The 26,101-nt window shown below is 42.5% G+C and overlaps 1 protein-coding gene across 9 annotated transcripts in view; it reads left to right on the forward strand.

Moving 5' to 3' along the window:
* Window positions 1-26,101, forward strand: part of eps8a (epidermal growth factor receptor pathway substrate 8a) — a 192,395-nt gene that overhangs the window by 108,449 nt on the left and 57,845 nt on the right. For all 9 annotated transcript variants that reach the window (XM_060902865.1, XM_060902872.1, XM_060902870.1 and 6 more), the window contains exon 2: window positions 14,981-15,067. In XM_060902865.1, coding sequence (XP_060758848.1) covers window positions 15,009-15,067 — 59 coding nt within the window. In that variant the 5' untranslated portion in view covers window positions 14,981-15,008. The remainder of the gene's footprint in view (window positions 1-14,980; window positions 15,068-26,101) is intronic.

The following is a 26,101-nucleotide window of genomic DNA, read 5'->3' on the forward strand; positions in this document are numbered from 1 at the left end:
GTGGCCCACTTTAGATCATTCCTTCTGGACTAGACGGGGCCGGAGTGAGCTACACCATCATTGATGATGATGATGTTTTTTACTTCGCCTGTGATGGAGTAAGCGTGGGTGAGGTATTATAATCAGTGCTGTTTGTTTGTCTGTCCGTTAACCATCTAGTGTCTAGATGGTTGCACCGATTGACTTCAAGTTTTCAGGGTAGGTGGGCAATGGTCCATAGAGTACCTGATTAAATTTCGGGGGTGACTGGGTCAAGGTGAAGGTCAAGGTCACCAGAAAGGTCAACCTTTTCAGTCAAAATAACACATTTTCCATTATAACTCAAAAACGGTTGCCGATAGACAGATGTTTACTATCATGAGCATATACAGTAGGAACTCCCATATGGGCTTTCATTTGGCACAATGATCTGTGACCTTGAAAGGTCAAACTAAAGGTCATGGATTTTCAGAGGGCTGTAACTTGAAAACGATTGATGGTAGACAGATGCGTACCATTATCAACTTGTAATAAGTGTGATATGGGCTTTCATTTGGCACCTTGACCTTGAATGACTTTGAAATGTCAAACTCGAGGTCATGGGTTTTCATAGGACTATAACCCGACAGCTGACGATTGAGAAATATTACCATTATCAACATGTAGGTATAAAATAAGTGCTGCCGGGCGAGGTTTGTTTTGCCTGGCAACACGTTGTTTTTGTTGTTGTTGTTACAGGGCAATTCCATGTAAATGTCAGCCTCACCATGCAAAAATAAAGCAACATGTAATACATCAAAACCACTCCCAGAGATCTCACCTAGGCCTGTATTTTACAGATGTGAATAAGTTGAACCAATTTGTAACCAACCTAATGTGTCACTGTCAGTCTTTCTTTCTTATAATGTAAAACCCAAGCTAAAACCAACTTTGATCATGTACAATTCTATATTATTGCCACAAGCCACAGAAATGTATGCTAAAATCCACAAAATAGCCATCCTAAATATTATTTAAGAACTTTGATAGTTTTAGCTGATATTTAGAGAGTTTTTCAAAGGGTTATGGTGGTTAAATTGCTGATTTTCTAAACATATGCCATGTCTATTTCAGACGCGTCACATCCATAACGGAATTTCGTCGCATCCATAACGCTGACTTTTCCTTCCGAAACTCTGCATGAAATACAAAATATTTTAAACAAAGATTTTTTAACATTCACCTTGGACCCCTCTATCAAATGGATATCTCCATTTCGACATTAGGTTTACAATTTCAGAGTTTGATGAAAATGTACAGTCACCCAAGAAAAGTGATACTTTTTCTGTCACATCCATAACGCATCTTTTATTGGCATTTTCTGGCATGCCCTAGATGTACTATGGGAATTGTTCTTGTTCTATCACTTCTCCAGTATGGTACAGCCTTAAAGGAACAGTCCACCGTACTTCCATAATGAAATATGTTGTTCTCTGAATTGAGATGAGCTGATCCGTACCTCTCCGAGCTTTGCGCGACCTCCCAGTCAGTCAGACGCGCTGTCACTCCTGTTAGCAATGTACTGTAGCTAGGCTCAGCATGGCCAATGGTATTTTTTGGGGCTGTAGTTAGATGCGACCAAACTCTTCCACATTTTTCCTGTTTACATAGGTTTATATGACCAGTGACATGAAACAAAGTTCAGTTACACAAATTGAAACGTGGCGATTTTCTATGCTATGGAAAGTCCGCGCTATAATGACAGGCGTACTAACACCTTCTGCGCGCTTCGACAGCGCATTGATACCTTCACTCCTGGAGTGAAGGTATCAATGCGCTGTCGAAGCGCGCAGAAGGTGTTAGTACACCTGTCACTCCTGGAGTGAAGGTATCAATGCGCTGTCGAAGCGCGCAGAAGGTGTTAGTACGCCTGTCATTATAGTGCGGACTTTCCATAGCATAGAAAATCGCCACGTTTCAATTTGTGTAACTGAACTTTGTTTCATGTCACTGGTCATATAAACCTATGTAACAGGGATGTGATTTTTCCGTGAATTCTCGGAATTCCGCTTTTTTCATCTCAAAACTTGAAGAAAATTTTTTTCCGATTTTTCCCTCATCCACATTCGTATCCTATTTGTTCCGACTTTGTTTGAAAGATGGCAGCCTCGGATTTGCATCTTTACGCTCGATCACGGAGGCTGCCATCTTTCAACTCTGTTTGAAGCGAGCTTACGTACAGCTATCTAACAAGCGCGTTCATTGGTTGTTACAGAGCGATGAGCCAATCACGTACCTCGTTTCATCTCAATGACGTAATTGCGTAAATGACGTAATTACATCAATGAAATGAAACGAGGTACGTGATTGGCTCATCGCTCTGTAACAACCAATGAACGCGCTTGTTAGATAGCTGTACGTAAGCTCGCTTCAAACAAAGAGTTGAAAGATGGCAGCCTCCGTGATCGAGCGTAAAGGTGCAAATCGAGTTAAAGAAATCGACAGAATAGTGAAAAAAAAGTTCCGCTGGGAATGGTTGGAGAAAAACCGCGGCTCGCCTCGGGGCGAATTACGTCACAAGGCGCGGGGCTAGCGGGCCTTGCTCGCGCTGGTTCTTTGGGTGTGTGAGCGAGAGTGTATGTGTGAGCGAGAGTGTATGTGTGAGCGAGAGTGTATGTGTGAGCGAGAGTGTATGTGTGAGCGAGAGTGTGTGTGTGTGTGTGTGTGTGTGTGTGTGTCTGTCAGAGTTGCATGTTGACCATTAAATTGGCTTGAATTTGTTAATCATGACAAGTTTTTTCTTGTGTGTTTGCTTGCTATTTTAGTACAATTTTTAAGTCAGAAAACCCCAGAACCCAGGAGCTTCGGGGGGCTTCCTCCCTTGTCCCCCCACCAGGTCGCCGCCCTGGACCAGCTGGGGGCCTGCGGCCCCCTGCCCCCCGGCTAAAATTTTCAGATAATTTCACCAGCCCAAAATCACATCCCTGATGTAAACAGGAAAAATGTGGAAGAGTTTGGTCGCATCTAACTACAGCCCCAAAAAATACCATTGGCCATACTGAGCCTAGCTACATTGCTAACAGGAGTAACAGCGCGTCTGACTGACTGGGAGGTCGCGCAAAGCTCGGAGAGGTACGGAGCAGCTCGTCTCAATTCAGATAAGAGCATATTTCATTATGGAAATACGGTGGACTGTTCCTTTAAAATATGCAACACCTGTTTAAATACTGGGAGACAATAAAACATGCACTGGGTCATTTGTTGCCATTTTGAGTTCAAGTGTCACGTCCATAACGCTGGAATTGCTCTACACTCTTCTGAAACGTGAAATCCTTGTTTTTTTTCTGTTTTCTATTCAGTTCTTGACGAGTAAATAATTCATAATGATTGTTAAAATGATGTATAGTGAGCAGGGACAAGATCATTCTCACACAAGCCTAACAGATCTGAAAGAAGGAGGAAGTTCAGTGTTTATTATATGATGATGATGATGATCTTTCTTCTTGGTTTTATGAAGCTCAGTAATACTCGGTTTGCATGTTTATCTCTGAATGACTCTCACAGGTGGTTTATTCTCAATCTCCTAAACATGCACACAGTTCAGTGCAGTCTTTATATATCGCTTTAAAAAAAAAAAAAGGTTTCTCACACACTTCTCAATGCATGGAGCTCGGAAAGTTCACCTCGGTCATGTATCTGCCGTGTTGTTATGGAAAACACTGGCGCACGGGTTCATGTAGGGGTGAGACTGGAGATTGTGAGACGTCCGGATTTAGTAAGAGCTCAAGGAAAGAAAACAAGAGTAGGAGAAAAGCACAGGCATGGGAAAGGTAATCATAGAGAGACTGTACATTGCTGTACAGAGACTCCAAGAGGCTTCCCTGCTTATTAATACTCTGTTCTTTTTTTTTTTTTTTATCCCCCCCCACTCCTCCTCTCTGAGACTCGTCCTGATTAACTGGCACTGACGGGAGGTCCTGTCCATATACCGTCACCCAGAGACGCAAGGAGTTCTTCGTTTTACGTCTAATAGCAAAGTGCTTTTATTACAACTCTCATCAGGTCACACGAATCCCTGTTTGATCATTTACACATCCGGAGCTGTATTTGTTTCGTCTCTTATGTAAGCTGCCATAGAAAAGGAAAACGTGACTGTTACACCAGGGTAGATCTCATACAGAGATCTGTGAATGTGCCGAGGTGCATAATGTGCCATTCGGCTTAACTCTTAACTCGGAACGGTGTAATTTTTTACCTCTGTGTGTTCCAGCGATAAAGTGGGAAGAAAAAACCATGGACGGATCTTTTCTGAGTAACTATATAGGCAGCGAGTTGTGATGAGTGATGTCTATTTTCCTCAAAACAGTGATCTGTATTGACTTATCAATGTTTGCGAATATATCTGTACGCTGATTCATCTGAAGTTGATGTTTGCGATATTACACGGTTGCGTGAAGATATGAAGTACATCACCGAGTGGTGAATGTATATATCATAAGTGAACGAGTAATGTATTTTTCAACACGAGAAGATAAACTTCATATCTTCGCACCACCGTGTAATGTTCCTTATCTTGTATGGACACATCCACAAAAAAATATGCAAGTGAATCAAAAGAATTTTAATTTGGAACCAGTTCGCCATTTTGACACCGCGCGTCTAATTAGCAGGAAAACACTGGGAGTGACATCATCGCAGTGAAATATAGGGAATTATTATACATGCAGGACATTTTTTCGATGGAATAAAAACACGTGTTCTGTTCCCTTCTAGCAGGTTTCATTCATTTGGTTTGTTAGCATGCGATATTGTTAGCATATCGCTTATCCTACGTGTATTACGTCACTCTACCCAATGGAGAATGAGCGTTGAATATGGTTTACGATATTGCATGGTTGTCAAGACATGACGTCACACGTCGGAGACGTAAAACTTGCGCACTAGCGAGCAACCGTGACAATTTGTAAACAAACATGGCCGCCAGGTTTGCTTCGTTAAATACAGAAGATCTTGAGAGGATTTCTCTTTTGAGAGAAAGACGTGTTGAACACCCAAAAGGAATGTATAATAATAATATTGGCTGGCTTTTTTTTGTGGTACATCAGATATACTCGTCTTCGACTCGTTCAGTTTCCTACTACCGTAACTGAATGGAATATATCTGATATACCATTCAACACCAGCCAATATTTATTTAATTATTATACACCCAGGACACCTTTTTTTTTTCCACGGAATAAAAACGTGTTCTATTCCCTTCTAGCGGGTCTACTGATGGCATGTAATATCATTTCGCTTATCCTCCATGTATTATACCACTCTCCCCAATGGAGAATGAGCATGCAGTATTGTTATAATATTGCACATTGTCAAAACAACACAACGTCACACATCAAAGCTTATACGAAGATCCAATGGCAACTTTTCTGCTGCGCAGGCGCACATTTCTTTGTCGGCCGGGAGAGAGAGAAGACGAGGCTAATCCAGTGCTAGGTTTAGTCACTTAATAAATAAACTGAAACTAAAGACACGTTAAACACTCGAAAGACTACCAAGACTTCATTAAATATTCTTCACGCGTATTTACAAGAGAAAAACATACCAACAGACATCAAAAAACTGGAAAAGGGACACGTCGGAGATGTAAAACTTCCACGCTAGTGAGTGACTGTGACAGTTTGTAAACAAACATGGCCGCCAGGTTTGCTTCATTAAAAGCGGAAAGACTTGAGAGAATTTTGGCTGCCAGGTTGCTCCGTTGTGTGTAGCTGTCGATGTTGATTTTAAAAGTAACTCAGTAAATTACAGAGGGAAACGAATACTTAAGTCTGAGTGAAAAATACTGTAGCGAGCTGCGTGGAAGAAGAGCCCGGAGACAGAAATCTTAGTTTCTCGGTCATTAACCTGTGCTACTGATGAACACTACAACATCTGGAGGGTGAATTCACTGCCGCGCTAACAGCACCAACTAGCGTAGCCTTCGAGAATGCTGATATGAAGAGTGTGTGTGCGCATAATAATAATAATATTGGCTGTTTTATTTTCGTGGTATATCAGATATACTCCTCTTCGACTGGTTCAGTATCATACTCGCTGAATGGAATATATCTGATAGACCACTCAACACCAGCCAATATAATTTAATTGTCACTCAGGTCCGCGATGGATTTCATCTGAAAAATGCGAGTTTTTCAACACAAGAAGATAAACACGAGAAGATCTTCAAGCCAGCATGTGATTTTTCTTTTTATTATATCGACACCATTCACAAACAAGTCCCCAAATTTATCAAACCAATTCATCGATTTCCTCACGAGTAAGATATAGAGATTTGCCACGGTTTTGGTTCTCCATATCCCGGATGGAGCTCGTATGAAAAATACGAGCGTTGTATTTCCCAGTAAAACACTCGTGTCTGTATAATCTCATCTCATTATCTCTAGCCGCTTTATCCTGTTCTACAGGGTCGCAGGCAAGCTGGAGCCTATCCCAGCTGACTACGGGCGAAAGGCGGGGTACACCCTGGACAAGTCGCCAGGTCATCACAGGGCTGACACATAGACACAGACAACCATTCACACTCACAGTCACACCTACGCTCAATTTAGAGTCACCAGTTAACCTAACCTGCATGTCTTTGGACTGTGGGGGAAACCGGAGCACCCGGAGGAAACCCACGCGGACACGGGGAGAACATGCAAACTCCACACAGAAAGGCCCTCGCCGGCCACGGGGCTCGAACCCGGACCTTCTTGCTGTGAGGCAACAGCGCTAACCACTACATCACCGTGCCGCCCTGTCTGTATAATACAGTACATGTTTTTTTTTTTTTTTTTACGGTCCAAATCCTGCGCTCTGATTGGCTGGCGAACAGGTCTGTATCCTACGGTACGGACCCCGGTTACGGACCTCTGGCGACTCGTTCGTTCACAACAACAAACGTAGTAGCATTATTTGTCAACATTTATCTTTTTTTTTTTTATAAGATTTATTTATAAGATTATCAAAAATCTTATAAATTTTTTCCAGCATTTCTCAGGAGAATAGCATTAATTTTACAGCATGGATAGCGATAACGACAGTGTTCACAGCGAAAGCGAGTTTTACTACCCTGAGGAAGAAGAAATAAAAGAAAACATTTCAGGAGAAAGCTAAAAACCTGTAACTGTTGCTAACGCCGAGCAAAAACATGGCTGAATCCTGAATGACTCAATTTTGTATAAATAGGGGACTACATAGGCGGCAAAATGTAGTTTTTTTTTTCCTGCCATGGAAGTGCACTTGTATACCGAGGAGGAATCTATTTGCATTACAGCCGTGAATGAGGATTCAAAATGGCGGCTCGGCTCGGTTTTCCCTTTCGGGTGCTCTCGTTTTCTGTTAGAATTTGGTAAAGAAAAAATAAATATATTATTTACCAGCTTAAGGTCGGTCCGTATGGTGAAATACCGTGACCTCGGCCTTTAATACTGACCTCGGCCCAGAGGGCCTCGCTCAGTACTTTCAAGACCTCGGTCACGGTATTTCACCATACGGACCTCCCAGCTGGCAAATAATATGTATGTATAATGCATTGAAAGGAAAGAAGTGCCTCTATGTTTACTGTTCATGCTGAGAGAGGCCATGTTGATTTGACGTTGCTTGTTGAACTTTGGTTTTCTGTTTGTTTTTTAAATCTATCACTACGACCATTTGCCAAACAACAGTTGTTACCTCTGCCAACTTTGTTGGAGGAGGTTGTGTTTTTGCTTCGGTTTGTTTGCCTATTCCCAACATAACTCAAAAAGCAGTGAACGGATTTGGATGAAATTTGGTGTACAGCTTCAGTATTCTCCCAGGTTCAAATGACTTGATTTTGATGTTGATTGATACATGTGGCTTGGTGGAGGTATGAACTCTACGGTGTATTCTTCTAGTTTCGCTCTGATTTAAAGCACCCGTGCACATATCTAACACTGCACATGCGTACGGTACCAACGTAGCGCTATATTGAATATCTACAGTATCTGATGTCTGTTTGAATCTCACGTCTGCTAATCCGCTCTGAGCCCAATGCACTCGAGCCTAACGGCCTCTTCAGTTAAAATCAACATCAAGCGACCGGCTAGCGGCCGTGTTTAGACAAGCGGGCAGAGATGATTGTTTCACATATCAGACGCAAAACATATATCTGATTCTTTTAAAAAGAACAAAAAAAACCCAATGAAGTCACATGGAATAATAATAATGATGATTTAAAAAAACCAACAAAACAGTTTCCTCCTTGAGTATCGTATACCCGCCCTAGCATTTCTGCAAATAATCTCACTCTAGGTCATGACCTTTCGACATAAAAGGCAGCCGGCAGTACAAAATGGATTCTGTGTCTATTTCAAGAGAACAAAAGCGGCGCTGGAAGAAGAATGAAAACTTGCGAGTAAATAAATACAGATGCAGAGTCGGCGTAAGGTCACGGAGAGGGCTGGTCCACCATTTTGTGTGCAGTTTTCTGCTCCAGGGAGAACACACTGCAAGTCTAAATAAATAGATTGGAAAAATAGCCTGTGGATAGGTTTAATACCAAATAGGATAAATATTAAAAATATTTATTTGGTTTGTTATCTTAGAAAAGGAAGTATTATTAGAAACACTTTTGAGACACCGATTTGCAATATACGATGTATAATTTAAAAACAAGCCGTTCCCCTTTGCCTCGCTCTCGTTTAATTTGTGACGTTTGGACGGATGAAACTCTCTGGCCGATATAAAACCTTACATTGCGTTAAAACCTTAGGGTTTTCTCTGAGGTGAGAATGTAATCGAGTTCTCCTCTCCACCTCTCAATCATACATCACTTCCCATCATAGCTTCAGGAAGGACGCTTTAGTCTGGTGGGATTGACAGGATCTGACCCCGATTCCTTCAGGTTATAATTAGCCATCGTGTACGTCCTCTCGCCTCCCTGTGGCACTGCAGTTCTGTTCCTCAGGCCACCGTATTAAAGCTACAGTCCTGGTCCTCTCGTCTAAGCTGATCTTCCTGACCTGGATACAGGCAGCGTGAGACGTCGCCACGCTTCAGCGCCGCTTCAGAGCAGAGACTAGATTAATCCTGCTTCACCTCATTTATACAGAGACGCCGCTTTAGCATCAAATTAAGATTTCCACAAAACTCCAGTAATAAACGATGATGTGCTCGACTGATTTGAATTTTAGATTAGATTAGAATATCAGAAGGGTGTGCGGTTAATTACAGTGGTGCTTGAAAGTTTGTGAACCCTTGAGAATTTTCTGTATTTCTGCATAAATATGACCCTAAAACATCATCAGATTTTCACACAAGTCCGAAAAGTAGATAAAGAGAACCCAGTTAAACAAATGGAGAAATGACCCAATATTACATATCTGTGAGTGGCAAAAATGTGTGAACCTTTGTTTTCAGTATCTGGTGTGACCCCCTTGTGCAGCAATAACTGCAACTAAACGTTTCTGGTAACTGTTGATCAGTCCTGCACACCGGCTTGGGGGATTGTCCATGTGATCTTTAGCAAACTGCAGACAAGCAGCCATGTTCTTTTTGGAGAGCAGTGGCTTTCTTCTTGCAACCCTGCCATGCACACCGTTGTTGTTCAGTGTTCTCCTGATGGTGGACTCATGAACATTAGCCAATGTGAGAGAGGCCTTCAGTTGCTTAGAAGTTACCCTGGGGTCCTTTGTGACCTCGCTGACTGTTACACGCCTTGCTCTTGGAGTGATCTTTGTTGGTCGACCACTCCTGGGGAGGGTAACAATGGTCTTGAATTTCCTCCATTTGTACACAATCTGTCTGACTGTGGATTGGTGGAGTCCAAACTCTTTAGAGATGGTTTTCTAACCTTTTCCAGCCTGATGAGCATCAACAACGCTTTTTCTGAGGTCCTCAGAAATCTTCTTTGTTCGTGCTGTGATACACTTCCACAAACATGTGTTGTGAAGATCAGACTTTATACCGTTATAACATGAAACGTTCACATTATAAGGAGACGAGTTTGTCTCGGATGGAAGTACAGTGGTACCTCGGGTTACGAACTTAATTCGTTCTTTGACTCCGTTCGCGAACCGAATTAATTTTTCCCATTGAAATTAATGTAAATCCAATTAATCCGCTCACTTTTTATGGGTTTATGTGTGGGGAAAAATACAGAAAGGAATTAAAACAATTGTACAGTACACTTTACCTTTCTGGTTGATCGTTGCTGGCACACGTGGATGGAGGAGGAGGAGGAGGAGGAGGAAGACTACTCCCTCGAAGGAGTACCTTCGTTTCAACAGTAATATGTTTAGGCTTCTTAACAGCACCATCACTTTTCACTATCTTGGGAGGCATAATGAGGGTTAATTTAATGCAAAAAGCAAAAAAGAAATCGTATCAACACAACGCAATGACGAACAATGTTCACAGCACGCCACCTTGAGTACAACTGATGCTACCATATGCCTCACGTGGTGCAGAAACCTGCCAGTTTGCGCGTTCGTGCATCGAAGCATCGTTCGCGAATCGAAGCAAAATTTGTTCGGAAATGGTGTTCGTAGCCCGATTTGTTTGTGAATAGGGACGTTCGTTACCCGAGGTTTGACTGTACAACTTAATGAAGTCGTGTAAACGAGCCGTATTCCTCAGTTGATCAGTTCCTCACAGACTGTTTCCTCCCTCATTCAATCATGAGTTTCACATTACAGCCTCACTGTCAATTATTGCAATAACATGATGTTTTGTTATAATGATGATGATAATTTATTACGTTATAGCGAGAAATTGTATATTTCGTATATGGAAAATCAAGTGCACAGATTATCGAGAAATAGTCCAAATTTCTCAACCAATCGCCTCGAGTGACTCGGCAAAATGGCGGTCAGTCGCTTCGTCACTGTAAATGAGGGAGAATTAGAACTGGTGAAAGAAAATGCTGTTCTTAAAATAAAAGCACTAAAGATGCGACGACGTTTGGTCTAAAACTATTCAAAGGTAAGGTGGAGTTATGGTTTATTTTATCGATTTCAAACAAAGTATTTTACGTGTCGCCGTAGATAAGTGATACAAGTCTGCGCCACACCGTTTATTACGTTTCCATGCTGCTTTTGAAGTCTCATCTCATTATCTCTAGCCGCTTTATCCTTCTACAGGGTCGCAGGCAAGCTGGAGCCTATCCCAGCTGACTACGGGCGAAAGGCGGGGTACACCCTGGACAAGTCGCCAGGTCATCACTCTTTTGAAGTTTGAAATAAATTATTTTTTAAATAATAATCTGCGTAATTATCAAGTCAAAGTCCCTCCCACACCAGGACCTGGTCTTCCCAGGCAGTCTCCTGTCCATGCTGTTTGAGGCATGTGGGTGCGGCGCTAATCTCGGTTTCTGTAGCCCCCGGCCGCTCGCCTGTTAGATAGCTAGGGTTACGGTGAGGGGCGGGTCCTCTGGTAACTGCGAGAGCTTGACTTCCTACTCGCATCTGTATTGTGGCCTCAACAGATGGCACTCTAGGTACCATTTTTATCCCCCGCCACGAAGTGCACAGGGGGATATAGGAATGGAGTCCGTCCGTTTCAATCTGGACAAGTTTTCTCAGAAACTACGGTACATAAGCTACATCAATGAAACTTTGCATGCTCCTATTACTATTCATGGTCTAAGGTGAGTTCGAAAATTATTTTACGAGAAATTTTTTTCAGAGTTATGGCCCTTAATTTATGCTATTGGACTTTGTACAAGTGGTCGCAATCTGGACAAGTATTCTCAGAAACTACATAAGCTACGTCGATGTAACTATGCGTGCTCACACTACTGAAAAAAGCTAAAAGGCGTCATAGCACTTATGACCTCATAAGTCAATATTAAAGCAATGGGCTTATAAAGGTGTAAGTGTTAAAGGAGACCTGAAGTCATTTTTAAACTTGCTTTATTTCTTAATTAATGTGTTATTCAGTTACGTTTTCGGTTTTAGTAACCTTATATCGTGACTCGTATTGGCAACTAATTGCAATTAAATATTATACTTATCGGCCTATTGGGTTTTTAGCCGTGTTGAATGTAGTTCGTTTGGTCCACGGCAGGTGTCGCTTATCCATGCGATCTTCACGAGACTTGTGCGAGACTTCGAAACGTGAAGAAGTGTCAGCCAGGTGTCAGTGCCGCCATTTTGAAAACTGTTTTCCAAACGAAATGTTGCACAAAAACGAGTTTAAATGACGATTACTGCCTACTTTTTTCAAACTTTCCTGATCGCTGTCAAAACAAACAAAACTTCCGGCTTGATTACGTCAGCATTCGAAAGCGGGCGCGTGAGTCTTTTGACAGCGTTGGCAGATGTCGCCCTGTGGCCGAAATCGCTCCCTACTCACTATGTAGTGAGGACGCCATTTTGTAGTGCTGTCCGAAACCTTAGTGAGGATTATTTACACCCTATATAGTGCACTCAAAGTATCCCACAATGCATCACGAAAAGTAGTGTACAACGATGGTCACTAACCAAAGCAATATATCCCATCATGCATTGCGGTTGCGCTGAAAGAAATGAAATTAAAAGTCTCAAATGTGATTTAATAAAAGGCAGCGGCAAAGAAGAAAGTATTCAGCCTTGATTTAAAAAGAACTGAAAGATCCAGCAGACACAAAGTACTTTGTATTGATTAATGCGGGAAATACGCTCAGTATAATATGGATTTATCACAAAAATACATCTCATCTCATTATCTGTAGCCGCTTTATCCTGTTCTACAGGGTCGCAGGCAAGCTGGAGCCTATCCCAGCTGACTACGGGCGAAAGGCGGGGTACACCCTGGACAAGTCGCCAGGTCATCACAGGGCTGACACATAGACACAGACAACCATTCACACTCACATTCACACCTACGCTCAATTTAGAGTCACCAGTTAACCTAACCTGCATGTCTTTGGACTGTGGGGGAAACCGGAGCACCCGGAGGAAACCCACGCAGACACGGGGAGAACATGCAAACTCCGCACAGAAAGGCCCTCGCCGGCCGCTGGGTTCAAACCCGGAACCTTCTCGCTGTGAGGTGACAGCACTAACCACTACACCACCATCATACCAATGACCATCATAAAAATGGTACTTGCTGCCATCTGGCAAGGCACATTGCAATACAGATGCGAGTGGAGAAGTCAAACTCTCGCAGTTACCAGCGGACCCGTCCCCCACTGTAACCCTAGCTGTATTGGCGAGAGGCCAAGGGCTGTGGAAACTGAGATTGGTGCCGCACCCATACACCTTAAAGAGTTGGTTAGTACTGGGACAGGAGTCTGCCTGGAAAGACCAGATTCTGGTGTGAGAGGGACTTTGACTTTACTTTGACAAAAGCATGACCTTGTTTTTTAATAAATTTAAAAATTGTAATGGTCGGCAGTTTGCTGTGGCGTAAGACGAATGAAACCCTTCAGGATGCCATCTTATTGCACAGTAACTTCAGGGTAGATTATTTTCTGAAAACAGCTCAACATGTGGGGTTGCACGGTGGTGTAGTGGTTCACGCTGTCGCCTCACAGCAAGAAGGTCCGGGTTCGAGCCCCGTGGCCGGCGAGGGCCTTTCTGTGCGGAGTCTGCATGTTCTCCCCGTGTCCGCGTGGGTTTCCTCCGGGTGCTCCGGTTTCCCCCACAGTCCAAAGACATGCAGGTTAGGTTAACTGGTGACTCTAAATTGACCGTAGGTGTGAATGTGAGTGTGAATGGTTGTCTGTGTCTATGTGTCAGCCCTGTGATGACCTGGCGACTTGTCCAGGGTGTACCCCGCCTTTCGCCCGTAGTCAGCTGGGATAGGCTCCAGCTTGCCTGCGACCCTGTAGAACAGGATAAAGCGGCTAGAGATAATGAGATGAGAATGAGCTCAACATGTCTTGACTTGTTCCTTATATAACATGCATAAATAATTATTTAAGTTATTCCACAAAACTGAGTCGTACGTGAGCTGATGGCTATAAGCCGTGTACGATAAGATTGAGTGGAATAACTGTTTTATTCTCTCCACATTCGCTGTATTTCGAGAAACCGAGCATTTTTATTTTTATTTTTTGCAAATTTGATAAATAAGGACTTTATACAAAACGCCCAACGAAATAATTTCCGCTTAGAATGTAAACAAACCTGCAAAATGACAGGAGCAATTTATGGAAAAATGCAGTAATACTAATAATTCTTGAAAAATAAAAAAAGACGTGTTCTTACAATCAAATACTTTTGTTGCTTTTTTTTTTGGTATTTTCTGTGGTTTCGAGGAGTTTTTATTTTCTCCTCAGTTGGTTCAGTGACACGTTCCGCCATTTTGTTTTTCTTTCCTCACAGTATATGAGCTGATATCCTAGTAGTAGAGTAGCCAATCAGAGCGTGCGATTGCTCATATCCAGTGAATGTGGTGGTATTATTATTATTATTATTATTATTATAATAAAAAATAGACATGTACTGAATGTATCTATACACGTACATCTTGGAGCGGTTTCTTCTCCTGACCCAGAGCTCTCTCACTGTTTCTCATGGAGAGTAATGTATTCGAGCTCTTGAGGGAGATAAGTACGTGGGAACAGTCGCGGATATGGAAATAATGTGAGTGGTGAAAGTGCATTTGTTTGAATTGTTGTTTGTTCAGGTCGAGTAATGGGGGACCTTTGACCTTTACTTTATATTGGTCACATACTAGAAACGATATGTTCAGCATTTTCAATCTCTGATAAAAAAAAAAAAAAAAAAAATTCTTATCTTTTGTAATTCACTAAAACGTGAGAGAGCTGGTCCAGGAACTCCTTGCTCGACTCTACCATGGTCCATCTTTTAAAGTATCCACTTTAGTGATAAGAGTGAAAATGTCAAAGTTATCTCTGGAGCAGAGGTGCAGTATGTTTTCACTTTCCCCCTCCTCTAGAACTTCATGTCCTGTGCTTGTGAGGCATGTAATGGGATCAGCTCAAAACACTTAAGCTTAATCTCACCAGTCTTTGTGGCTTGATGGAATTAAACTGTGTTTAATGAAAGTGCTTTCCTGTCCTTTGTTGTAGTTGCTGACCCCCTTCTCCGAAGTCCAAAATGAATGGCTACGCTGCTCCGACATTCCCCTCTGGAAACTTCATCACCTCCCAGCTGAAGTAAGTGAACCGCTTTCAGGCGTCCTGACCGTTAATAAAGCACGAATCGCCACAACCAGCGTTACTGTTCCCTCGATAACACCCACTTACTGCGACGTCAGGAAGCACCTCACATCTCAAGAACACTGACGGGCCTTCATCTTCCCTCCCGCTGACCACACCCACTTAGATCATGCATCTCCGTTTACGTTTTTACGGATAAAGGGACACGGCTGAATCCAGCCGATTTATTTTATAAACTCTTCAGAATAATTGACAGTTAATGGCATCAGGGAATTTCTAAACATTCCAATCAGAGAAACACTTTTTATCTTGATGATTTATCGGCATAGTAACGGTCATTCTAAAACAGGTATATCGCCTGTGACATTAGCTACTTAAAATTAATGAGAAAAATCTTCTTGGAGTTTCCATCACTGTGAGTTAGAAGGTACTTCAGACCCCTGGAGATACGGCTGGGCGAGCTGATGATAATATTAATATCGTGATAAATTTGTCTATAATTTCGTGAAATATTGTGATTTTTTTTTTTTTTAAATCATTTTTTAAAATATAAATTTAATTACAAACTGACCTGATGCAGCTGATTTGATGTAAACTTTGGTACTTCATCTTAAAATAAAATGTTAAAAAATTTACTAATTTTTGAAATGAGACTTTCAGTGTTCTCCTTTGCTGTGTTAAATATATATTAAACAAGTGTTGCCAGACAAAACAAACCTCGCCCGGTAGCACTTATGATGAATATGAAGGAAGATGATATGAAAAAATGATTTTGACCTTTTTGGTGACTTTGATTTTGACCTTTATACTTGACCAATAAACATGATTCTGATTCTCATTTGCATACCGTACCGCTCTCAGCCAGCCGGAACACGCCGTACCGCTCTCAGCCAGCCGGAACACGCCGTACCGCTCTCAGCCAGCCGGAACACGCCGTACCGCTCTCAGCCAGCCGGAACACGCCGTACCGCTCTCAGCCAGCCGGAACACGCCGTACCGCTCTCAGCCAGCCGGAACACGCCTGAATGAATATGAAGGAAGATATCGTGAAAAAAACTATTTTGACCTTTTTAGTGACCTTGACCGGATGACCCTCAAAATGTTGGTATCTGAGACTAGAGATGCACAGATTGCAATTTTTTGGGCCGATTCCAATTTTCCATGGAGTATGACCTTCCAATTTCTCATCTCTCTCATCTCATTATCTGTAGCCGCTTTATCCTGTTCTACAGGGTCGCAGGCAAGCTGGAGCCTATCCCAGCTGACTACGGGCGAAAGGCGGGGTACACCCTGGACAAGTCGCCAGGTCATCACAGGGCTGACACATAGACACAGACAACCATTCACACTCACATTCACACCTACGGTCAATTTAGAGTCACCAGTTAACCTAACCTGCATGTCTTTGGACTGTGGGGGAAACCGGAGCACCCGGAGGAAACCCACGCGGACACGGGGAGAACATGCAAACTCCGCACAGAAAGGCCCTCGCCGGCCACGGGGCTCGAACCCGGACCTTCTTGCTGTGAGGCGACAGCGCTAACCACTACACCACCGTGCCGCCCCGATTTCATTTTTTCAAACCACTTCCCAGCACACACAAAGACTATTTTCTTTTTATCTTTTCTTTAAAAGAACATTCTGCCAGATTTTCAGTAATAAATTTTCAACACCTCAAAGGTTGAAAACAAACAAAAAGACATTGTTCTTTGTAAAATCTTTCTTCATATTTGGTATTAACATATTAATTCCTGAAATAGGAAATTCACACTCATTCTTTTCTCATCCAATATCTGGCACAAAAATGACTTCCCCCTCATATATTATTTGCCTACTGCTATGGAACACACTTTCATAAGCCTATTTAGATCTGAAAACTTATGCCTTATAGAACAACCCATTTCTTCATTCAGTATCAAAATACAAAAATAATTTCCAGTCATACACTTGTGTTCAAAATAATAGCAGTCCAACACGACTAACCAGATCAGTCACTGTTTTTGGTGGAAATTATATTACTACATGGCAAATAATTTACCAGTAGGTGTAGTAGAGTCATAGAAAACCAACAGACCCAACATTCATGATATGCATGCTCCTGAGTCTGTGTAATCGAATAATTAAGTGAAAGGGACGTGTTCAAAATAATAGCAGTGTGGAGTTTAATTAGTGAGGTCATTCATTCTGTGAAAAAACAGATGTCAGTCAGGTGGCCCGAATTTAAGGATGAAGCCGGCACATGTTGTACATGCATTTCTCTCTGAAAACCTGAGAAACATGGGTCGTTCCAGACATTGTTCAGAAGAACAGCGTGCTTTGATTAAAACGTTGATTGGAGAGGTAAAGCGTATACTGTAAAGAAGTGCAGAAAATGATGGGCTGCTCAGCTAAAATGATCTCCAGTGCTTTAAAATGGACAGCAAAGCCAGAGAGACGTGGAAGAAAACAGAAGACTACCATTCGAATGGATCGAAGAATAGCCAGAATGCCAAAGACTCAGCCAATGATCAGCTCCAGGGTGATCAGAGACGGTCTGAAGTTACCTGTGAGTACTGTGACAATTAGAAGACGCCTGTGTGAAGCTAATCTATCGGCGAGAAGCCCCCGCAAAGTTCCACTGTTAAAAAAAAGATGTGCTGAAGAGGATACAATTTGCCAAAGAACACATCGACTGGCCTAAAGAGAAATGGAAAAACATTTTGTGGACTGATGAAAGTAAAATTGTTCTTTTTGGGTCCAAGAGCCGCAGACAGTTTTTCAGACGACCCCCAAACACTGAATTCAAGCCACAGTACACTCTGAAGACAGTGAAGCATGGTGGTGCAAGCATCATGATATGGGAACGTTTCTCTTACTGTGGTGTTGGGCCCATTTATCGCATACCAGGGATCATGGATCAGTTTGCATATATCAAAATACTTGAGGAGGTCATGTTGCCTTATGCTGAAGAGGAAATGCCCTTGAAATGGGTGTTTCAACAAGACAACGACCCCAAACACACCAGTAAGCGAGCAGCATCAGGGTTCAAGACCAACAAAATGAAAGTTATGGAGTGGCCAGCCCAATCCCCGGACCTTAATCCGATAGAAAACTTGTGGGGTGACAACAAAAATGCTGTTTCTGAGGCAAAACCAAGAAACGCAGAGGAATTGTGGAATGTTGTCAAATCATCCTGGGCTGGAATACCTGTTCACAGGTGCCAGAAGTTCTCCGAAACCGTGGTTATACAACTAAATATTAGTTTAGTGATTCACAGGAATACTAAATCCTGAAGATTTTTTCAGTTTATACAGTAAATATTTGGAGTTTGTAATGAAAAATGCAGACACTGCTATTTTTTTGAACAGCCCAATGTTCATTTTTCTTCATTTTCTGTAAAGTAATTAAAATATTGATAAATTTATCTTCATGTTTTGATGTAGAATATAATGTGCATTGTTCCCAATGCATGGAAATAAAAACTATTATAAGGATTTTGAGCTTTACTCACGTTTTTAAACACACTGCTATTATTTTGAACACTTATACCATAGCCATTCTATCATCTTTGTCAAATGTGTATTTGTAGAGTAATTTCCAATGGAATCAAGTGCAACCAAGGTTGTAAAACAAACAAAAAGACATTTTTTTTTTCTCTTTGTACAAATCTAAGTAGATGTTTGGTAACAGGCTAATGTGTTAATTCCTTTGTAATGGGAAATTCACACAACTACATCCAACATCTGGCACAAAAAAAAAATTCACTATATTTGGATATATTGCTTTGGAACACTCTTTCATATTTAGGTCTGAAAACTTAACCCTTATGGAACAGCCCTTTTCTTCTTCCCACATTCAGTAACAAAAAATACAAAAATAATTTTCAGTCATACTGCCATATGCCATTATATCGTATTTAATAAAGACAGGTGTTCTTTGTTAACGGCGCGCGCGCCGGAGCTCGTTAGGCGTGCAGGACTGACACTGTTCTGCGCAAGCGCAACACAATCGCACTAGAAAGCATGTTCAAGCTGCCAGTGTCGCTGCAGTCTTTTTAGTTGCAAATTACGAGTACTTCCACTTTCATCTCTGTGATACGCAAGTTTTGATCGGCAGAAAATCAGCATGTTTTAATTTTGACCGGCCGGTCGCCGGTCACGTGAAAATCAGCCAATTCTGATCGGCAGCCGGTCAATCGGTGCATCTCTATCTGAGACCAATGCCCATCTATCCTGAAAGTTTCATGAAGATTGGTCCAGCTGTTTTCCTGTAATATCATTAACAAACAAACAAAGAGGGCAGCACGGTGGTGTAGTGGTTAGCGCTGTTGCCTCACAGCAAGAAGGTCCGGGTTCGAGCCCCGGGGCCGGCGAGGGCCTTTCTGTGTGGAGTTTGCATGTTCTCCCCGTGTCCGCGTGGGTTTCCTCCGGGTGCTCCGGTTTCCCCCACAGTCCAAAGACATGCAGGTTAGGTTAACTGGTGACTCTAAATTGACCGTAGGTGTGAATGTGGGTGTGAATGGTTGTCTGTGTCTATGTGTCAGCCCTGTGATGACCTGGCGACTTGTCCAGGGTGTACCCCGCCTTTCGCCCGTAGTCAGCTGGGATAGGCTCCAGCTTGCCTGCCACCCTGTAGAACAGGATAAAGCGGCTTGAGATGAGATGAGAAACAAACAGAGACCCCAATACCTCGCCCCCTGGTGGACTCCGTCCCGGGTGAGGTAAAAATAAAAATTAATTTTTTACAAATATTCCCAAACCCTGCTCTGAGAAACGTGCACTAGAAGTATTACACAGCTTTGTTGAATACTCAATTCTGATTGGTCAATAACGTTTTTTTTTTAAATTATCATATTTATACATACTGTACCACTGTACAGTTATTTATCCACATACTGCCAGCTTGCACACTCATAATTTTTGTTTAATGCTTTTTGTTTTTTGTGTTTTTGTTTTTAAATTGTTTTTAACTGTACTTCTCTTTGTGCCTTTAAATTGCCCCAGGGGACAAATAAAGTGGAATTGAATTGAATTGAATTTCTGAATAACAGACCGTTGCTCTGGACACAGTTCTGATCGTAGACTCTGGAGAACAACATCCGATCAGATCAATCTGCAGAAAGAAGTCTGGTAAATTTCGTCGCTTTAGTAATCAAATTCATGATGTCGGCTCATTTGCGACACCATGTGGCAAAAAACATTACTGCATCAGAAAACACCATGGAAGATTTTTCTCATCTCATTATCTGTAGCCGCTTTATCCTGTTCTACAGGGTCGCAGGCAAGCTGGAGCCTATCCCAGCTGACTACAGGCGAAAGGCGGGGTACACCCTGGACAAGTCGCCAGGTCATCACAGGGCTGACACATAGACACAGACAACCATTCACACTCACATTCACACCTACGCTCAATTTAGAGTCACCAGTTAACCTAACCTGCATGTCTTTGGACTGTGGGGGAAACCGGAGCACCCAGAGGAAACCCACGCGGACACGGGGAGAACATGCAAACTCCACACAGAAAGGCCCTCGCCGGCCACGGGGCTCGAACCCGGACCGTCTTGCTGTGAGGCGACAGCGCTAACCACTACACCACCGTGCCACCTGGAAGATTTTTCTAATATTAATTTGAAGTAGGGAATGTTAAAGGTGACATATGAGACCCCTTTTCCACAAGTTATCACAGTTCCCTGAGGTCTTAATGAGATGTCTATGATGTGCTTTGCTCAAAATACCACAAGGATAAAACACCACAGCTCCTCCTTCTCTCTCTGTCTAAACCGTCCTGTTCAAAACAGCCAATTTGAGTCTCTGTTCCTTTAAATGATAATGAACCACTCATGAGCCCGCCCCTTTCACCCCTCTCTTCCACCAGCCAATCAGGTAGCACTTTCCTCATTTGCAAAGACAGTTCTCATGAGTGGAGAAACTCAGACGAGGGGGCGGGATTATTCTAATGAGCTCCACTTGTGACATAGAAAGAGGAACCGAATCTGAACGGCTTGTCTAAACTCTTGTTTTCTGAAATGAGCTGACCAAAAGAAACTGACTGGTCTTATTTCAGAGTTTGTAGGCTCCAGATACCCAAATGTCTGAGCACAAGCACTGAAAAAGTGAGTTTTTCAGAATATGTCCCTTTTTTTTTTTTTTTTTTTAAAGTGCTGGTCTTACGAAAATGACATCACTCCTGGAAATTGTACCTTAAATAGTTTACTGTTTAAATTGTGTTTTAATACGAGACTGGGAATATGTTCTATTTAGCCGGTAAAGTTTGGCTCTTTGAGTCCACCATTACACAAATGTGTTCCTGGTAAGTTATTGTTAATTCAAAGGAAGTGACATCATATGCGCAACGCTTGAACGTTCGTGGCATTTCAGGCTTCGTCTGCTTTGTAAAATTTAGCACGTTTTTAACGATTTTTTTTTTTAAATTCCAAAACAAAATTAAAACCAAAGAATGTCTCCGAAGAGGTGTGTCGTTCAAGACTGTTCAAGTGTAGCTGATTAAAAAAAAAAAAAAAAAAGCCGCATTTCGATCCATTACAGCCCAAATCAGCAGGACACTTACGGAATGAATGGGTTCGATTTGTACGGACAACGAGAGGTCACTTCAAGCCGACAGGATGGTTTGGTGTCCGCTCCATACATTTGTGAGGCAAATTCACATAGAAGGATTTGCGCGACGTCTGGTACGCGGAGCAGTTCCTACGATCTGGAAACAGACGTCAGAACCAACGTCCCATCCCAAAGAGCAGAGATCTAACCGCCGCACAGTAAGGGTCGAGTTTGCGTTTAGTCTGTTGCTTGAATTGATTAGTTGTCCTTAGTCAGATCAATAACGTTCTCAGGTAGTTTCTATGCGGCCAAATATAACACTTAGATAGACGACAGACAATTACTGATTTAAAAATCAAACCGAAACATGCTTATTCACGCCGAGTCACTTCTTCGTCCTTGTTGTCGTGAAGTTGTGTCGGTTTACAAAAGAAAGCAGTAGCGCACATGACGTCACACATGCAGCGCCGCTGACCAATAAATCGCTGCGATCTAATGGCGGACAAGCTTTGTGATTTTTGGAACAGAATTCTAATGCAAAAAAAAATATATATTTTTCAAACCAATTTTTTATTTATCTGTGAAATTTACAACCTACTTGAGTAGACCACACACACACAACACAACCCGGGATTTTATGATGTCATTTTGGTAAGACTAGCACTTTGAGTTTACGTTGCTATGGACGCAGTTCCAATCGTCGAATCTAGCAAAAACAGTGAAATCATTTTTAAATCAGTGTTTTTGTGTCAAATTCTCGAGGTTTATTTTGCAGTAATGACCGACTCGCTGTCCCTTACATACAGTATAAGCAGTGCATGAGATCATACTGCACTATAGTAAACTGTGGGTGGTAAAAGAGAGCAACTGGACTTGCTTGAAGATTCGTGAAGACGTTTCACCTCTCATCCGAAAGGCTTCTTCAGTTCTGTCTGACTAATAGGGACTATCAGGTATTTATCCTCTCATGGATGAAAAGCGATCCTAAGGTGTCGTTGAGTCACCCTGTTGGTGTAGGTCACTGGGGGCTGGGTGTGAACGGCCTCGAGAGTCGTTGGGGTGATCAATGGGTTGTTGGTTCTCTCTGTCCTCCTGTGAGTCACTGAAAACAGCTGGGTTTTGGTGTGCATTCAGTTGTCTGACTTCAGGACTTCTAGAAAACTGGCAGACTACAGAAACCACCTGCGTTTCAACCCAAGATGCCGGCAATCCAACATTATCCCTACAGGCAACTGAATGCACACCAAAACCCAGCTGTTTTCAGTGACTCACAGGAGGACAGAGAGAACCAGCAACCCATTGATCACCCCAACGACTCTCGAGGCCGTTCACACCCAGCCCCCAGTGACCCACACCAACAGGGTGACTCAATCAGTGCGTTTACATGCACATCCAAATCGAGCTGCTGTCGGTAATCGAGCTAAGGGGCCCAGCAGGGGTGCCAGAGAAATCCAATCCTACATGCACACAAGGAAATCGAGCTATTGTGTGAGGTACATTGTGCACCCGAGCCACAGGTGGCGCTACACGCCCCATCGTGTTGGTACACTTCCGGTTGTCGTCATGAAGAAGAGGAGTGATTTCCACTTTACATTCACACCACATGTCATTGCCACCTGTTGGCTACAAACTGTCCTGCGCAGACCACTGTTTTGTAAGACAACTTATTTTGCACAATTGTATATTTTTCTAAAGTCCATTTTTTGCTTACAATTTAACTTATGTCTTAATAAACACACAAAAAGTTCAGTTGTTTTTGTTTTTTGTCTCCTTGTTCCTCCTGACCTCTTCTGCTGCTCGCTGCTACTACTACTGTTGTCATGCCGACCGAGGCTGTTGTGTTTCCCGCTTGTGGTCTCGTCACTTCCGGAAGGGAAGTAAGTAGCTCGACTACGTAGCTCGATAGGGTAACATGCACTAAGTAGCTCGGCTACAATCGCATAATCTAGGTCGCGTAGCTCGATTACGAGAAATCCAGTTCGTTTCGATTTCAGCCGAGCTAAGGTGTTTCCATGGCATTTAGAACTTCGATTTCAGTCGAGCTACGGCATAAATTCGATTTTCTCTGTGCATGTAAACGCACTCCATGACACCTTAGGATCATTTTTCATCCATGAGAGGATAAATACCTGATACTCCCTATAGCTGTGTTCACATATATACCGGTACGAAAGTGGTATAACTGTATCGATACAAAGTATACCGGTACAGTTTAGTGCATCTGTCCACACTAGCGAGAAATGTTTGCGGTTTTCTTTCACGGTAGTTGAAATGCGCGTGCGCGAAATGTTTCCGTGGTTACCGAGTAACTTCCTTCCGAGAATATGGCGGATGAAACAACGTGTGTGTGCTTTTTGTTGTCAATGTACAGTCTGTATTTCTGGTGGTCATTTATTCAGTCGAATCGTATAAAACGCGCGAGGCAGTTGAGAAAGAAACAAAGAAAACGAATCTCCGTTCTTCACTATTTTATTCAGCGAAGACAGCGAAGTAGGAGGAATGGTTCGTCGCGCTTGCGCATTATATTTGTATCGATACAGAACCGCTTCATCTGTCCACACTACAGCGAAGCGCTACAGTACCGATACTGTACCGGTACAAAACCCATACATTTGCATGGATTAAAGTTTTCCGTCGTGTGACGGATTTCCGTCAACTGAACTCTCCCAAGGCCAAATGTGAGGTCGGTGCTGATCCGAGGAGAATTAAAATGACGGGTGGTTGGGTAGAGATTGGGTTATAACACTGATGTGTTGCAACACCATCAACTATCAGCAGGGTTTATTTCACTTTTTTGTTTTTGAGCCATGCTTTGTGTCGTTCATTTCCTATGTTTGATCATGTTTAAACGTTCGCTGTCTACGGTGCGGCATTAAAAAAACATGCGCTGTCAAAATTGGCAAAATCCATTCCCATGTGCTTGGCGTGCTTGTCTGACCATTTCTGTTTTGTATTAAATTAAATCTTGCCAAAATGACTTAGTTCAAACCTGGACATATAGAAATAGAGCATGTTAAAAAAAACGAAAAAATAAACCCCGGAAAGCCCGCTCCTCTGCTTCAGCCAGACTTGAAGACCCGACGGTGCAATGCTTGCAGACTGTCAGAAGTAATTAGACCTAAATTTCATCTCATCTCATTATCTCTAGCCGCTTTATCCTTCTACAGGGTCGCAGGCAAGCTGGAGCCTATCCCAGCTGACTAGGGGCGAAAGGCGGGGTACACCCTGGACAAGTCGCCAGGTCATCACAGGGCTGACACATAGACACAGACAACCATTCACACTCACATTCACACCTACGCTCAATTTAGAGTCACCAGTTAACCTAACCTGCATGTCTTTGGACTGTGGGGGAAACCGGAGCACCCGGAGGAAACCCACGCGGACACGGGGAGAACATGCAAACTCCACACAGAAAGGCCCTCGCCGGCCCCGGGGCTCGAACCCGGACCTTCTTGCTGTGAGGCGACAGCACTAACCACTACACCACCGTGCCGCCCCTAGACCTAAATTTATAGCTAACAAATCAGCAGACGCCCCAACAATTATTATTTTCGTAAGGCCAGTGTGTAAGGTATGTTAGAACCGTGCCTTAGCCTACGTTATATCACAATTTAAACGAGGTTTGAGGAGTTGGAGGCTGCGAGCGCAGTGATGTTCCGACATGTGCCAAACTTTATTCCCTGAAAATCATCCACCAGCGTTCAATGCCCCAAACAGTCAAAATGTCTAGAAGACTACGGTTAAATAATAATCATAGCCTACTAAGTTAAATTACGCCAAAACATCTGTTTCTGGCCTATGAAATGATGGAGGAAAATGAGAACGAACGCAAAGTAGATAGCAGCCAACTTCACGCCATCTTTTAGGTAACTTAACACTCGTGTTGGCCACAATATTTCTCTTAATAAAATCTTGAATTGTTTTTGAAGTCGTATTCAACACAAAGTAAGGTCAAACCCCAGTTTTAATTTAAGCGAAGATCCAAACTTTTTTCTATATTGACGTCGAGCACAGAGGAGCATGTCATTCTGCTTTCGGGTTCGGCAGCATGGATGCGCTTTACATGAAAGAAGGCACTGATGCGTCTTCCATCGATAAAGGTGTAAAACAAGTGGAGGTGGGCTTGGCTGTACGAAATAGGTGAAAACGGAAAGCCATTTAGTTCATGGTGCAAAAAGCTAAACATTCCAGGCGCTTGCATTTGTGTGGTTTGCCACAAAAAAATATGCGGAAGCAATGGAAAGAAAGTGCAATAAATTGAATATATTAATCCTTGATAATAAAGTTATCAGTTCTAAGTTAACCATTCTCAGAATTTCATCGAAATCCACCCACCCACCCCCCGTAAATTTTCAGTCAAGTAATTTTTTTTTTTTTGCTTTAATTCATGCATTTTTGTGGGTTTTGTACCGATACAGTTATACCGATACAGTACCGGTATAGTTGCTAGTGTGGACAGGTGTTGCGGTACGAAAGTAGTATCGTATCGGTACAA

This window comes from Neoarius graeffei, chromosome 21 (genome assembly GCF_027579695.1).
Source record: "Neoarius graeffei isolate fNeoGra1 chromosome 21, fNeoGra1.pri, whole genome shotgun sequence".
NCBI lineage: Eukaryota > Metazoa > Chordata > Actinopteri > Siluriformes > Ariidae > Neoarius > Neoarius graeffei.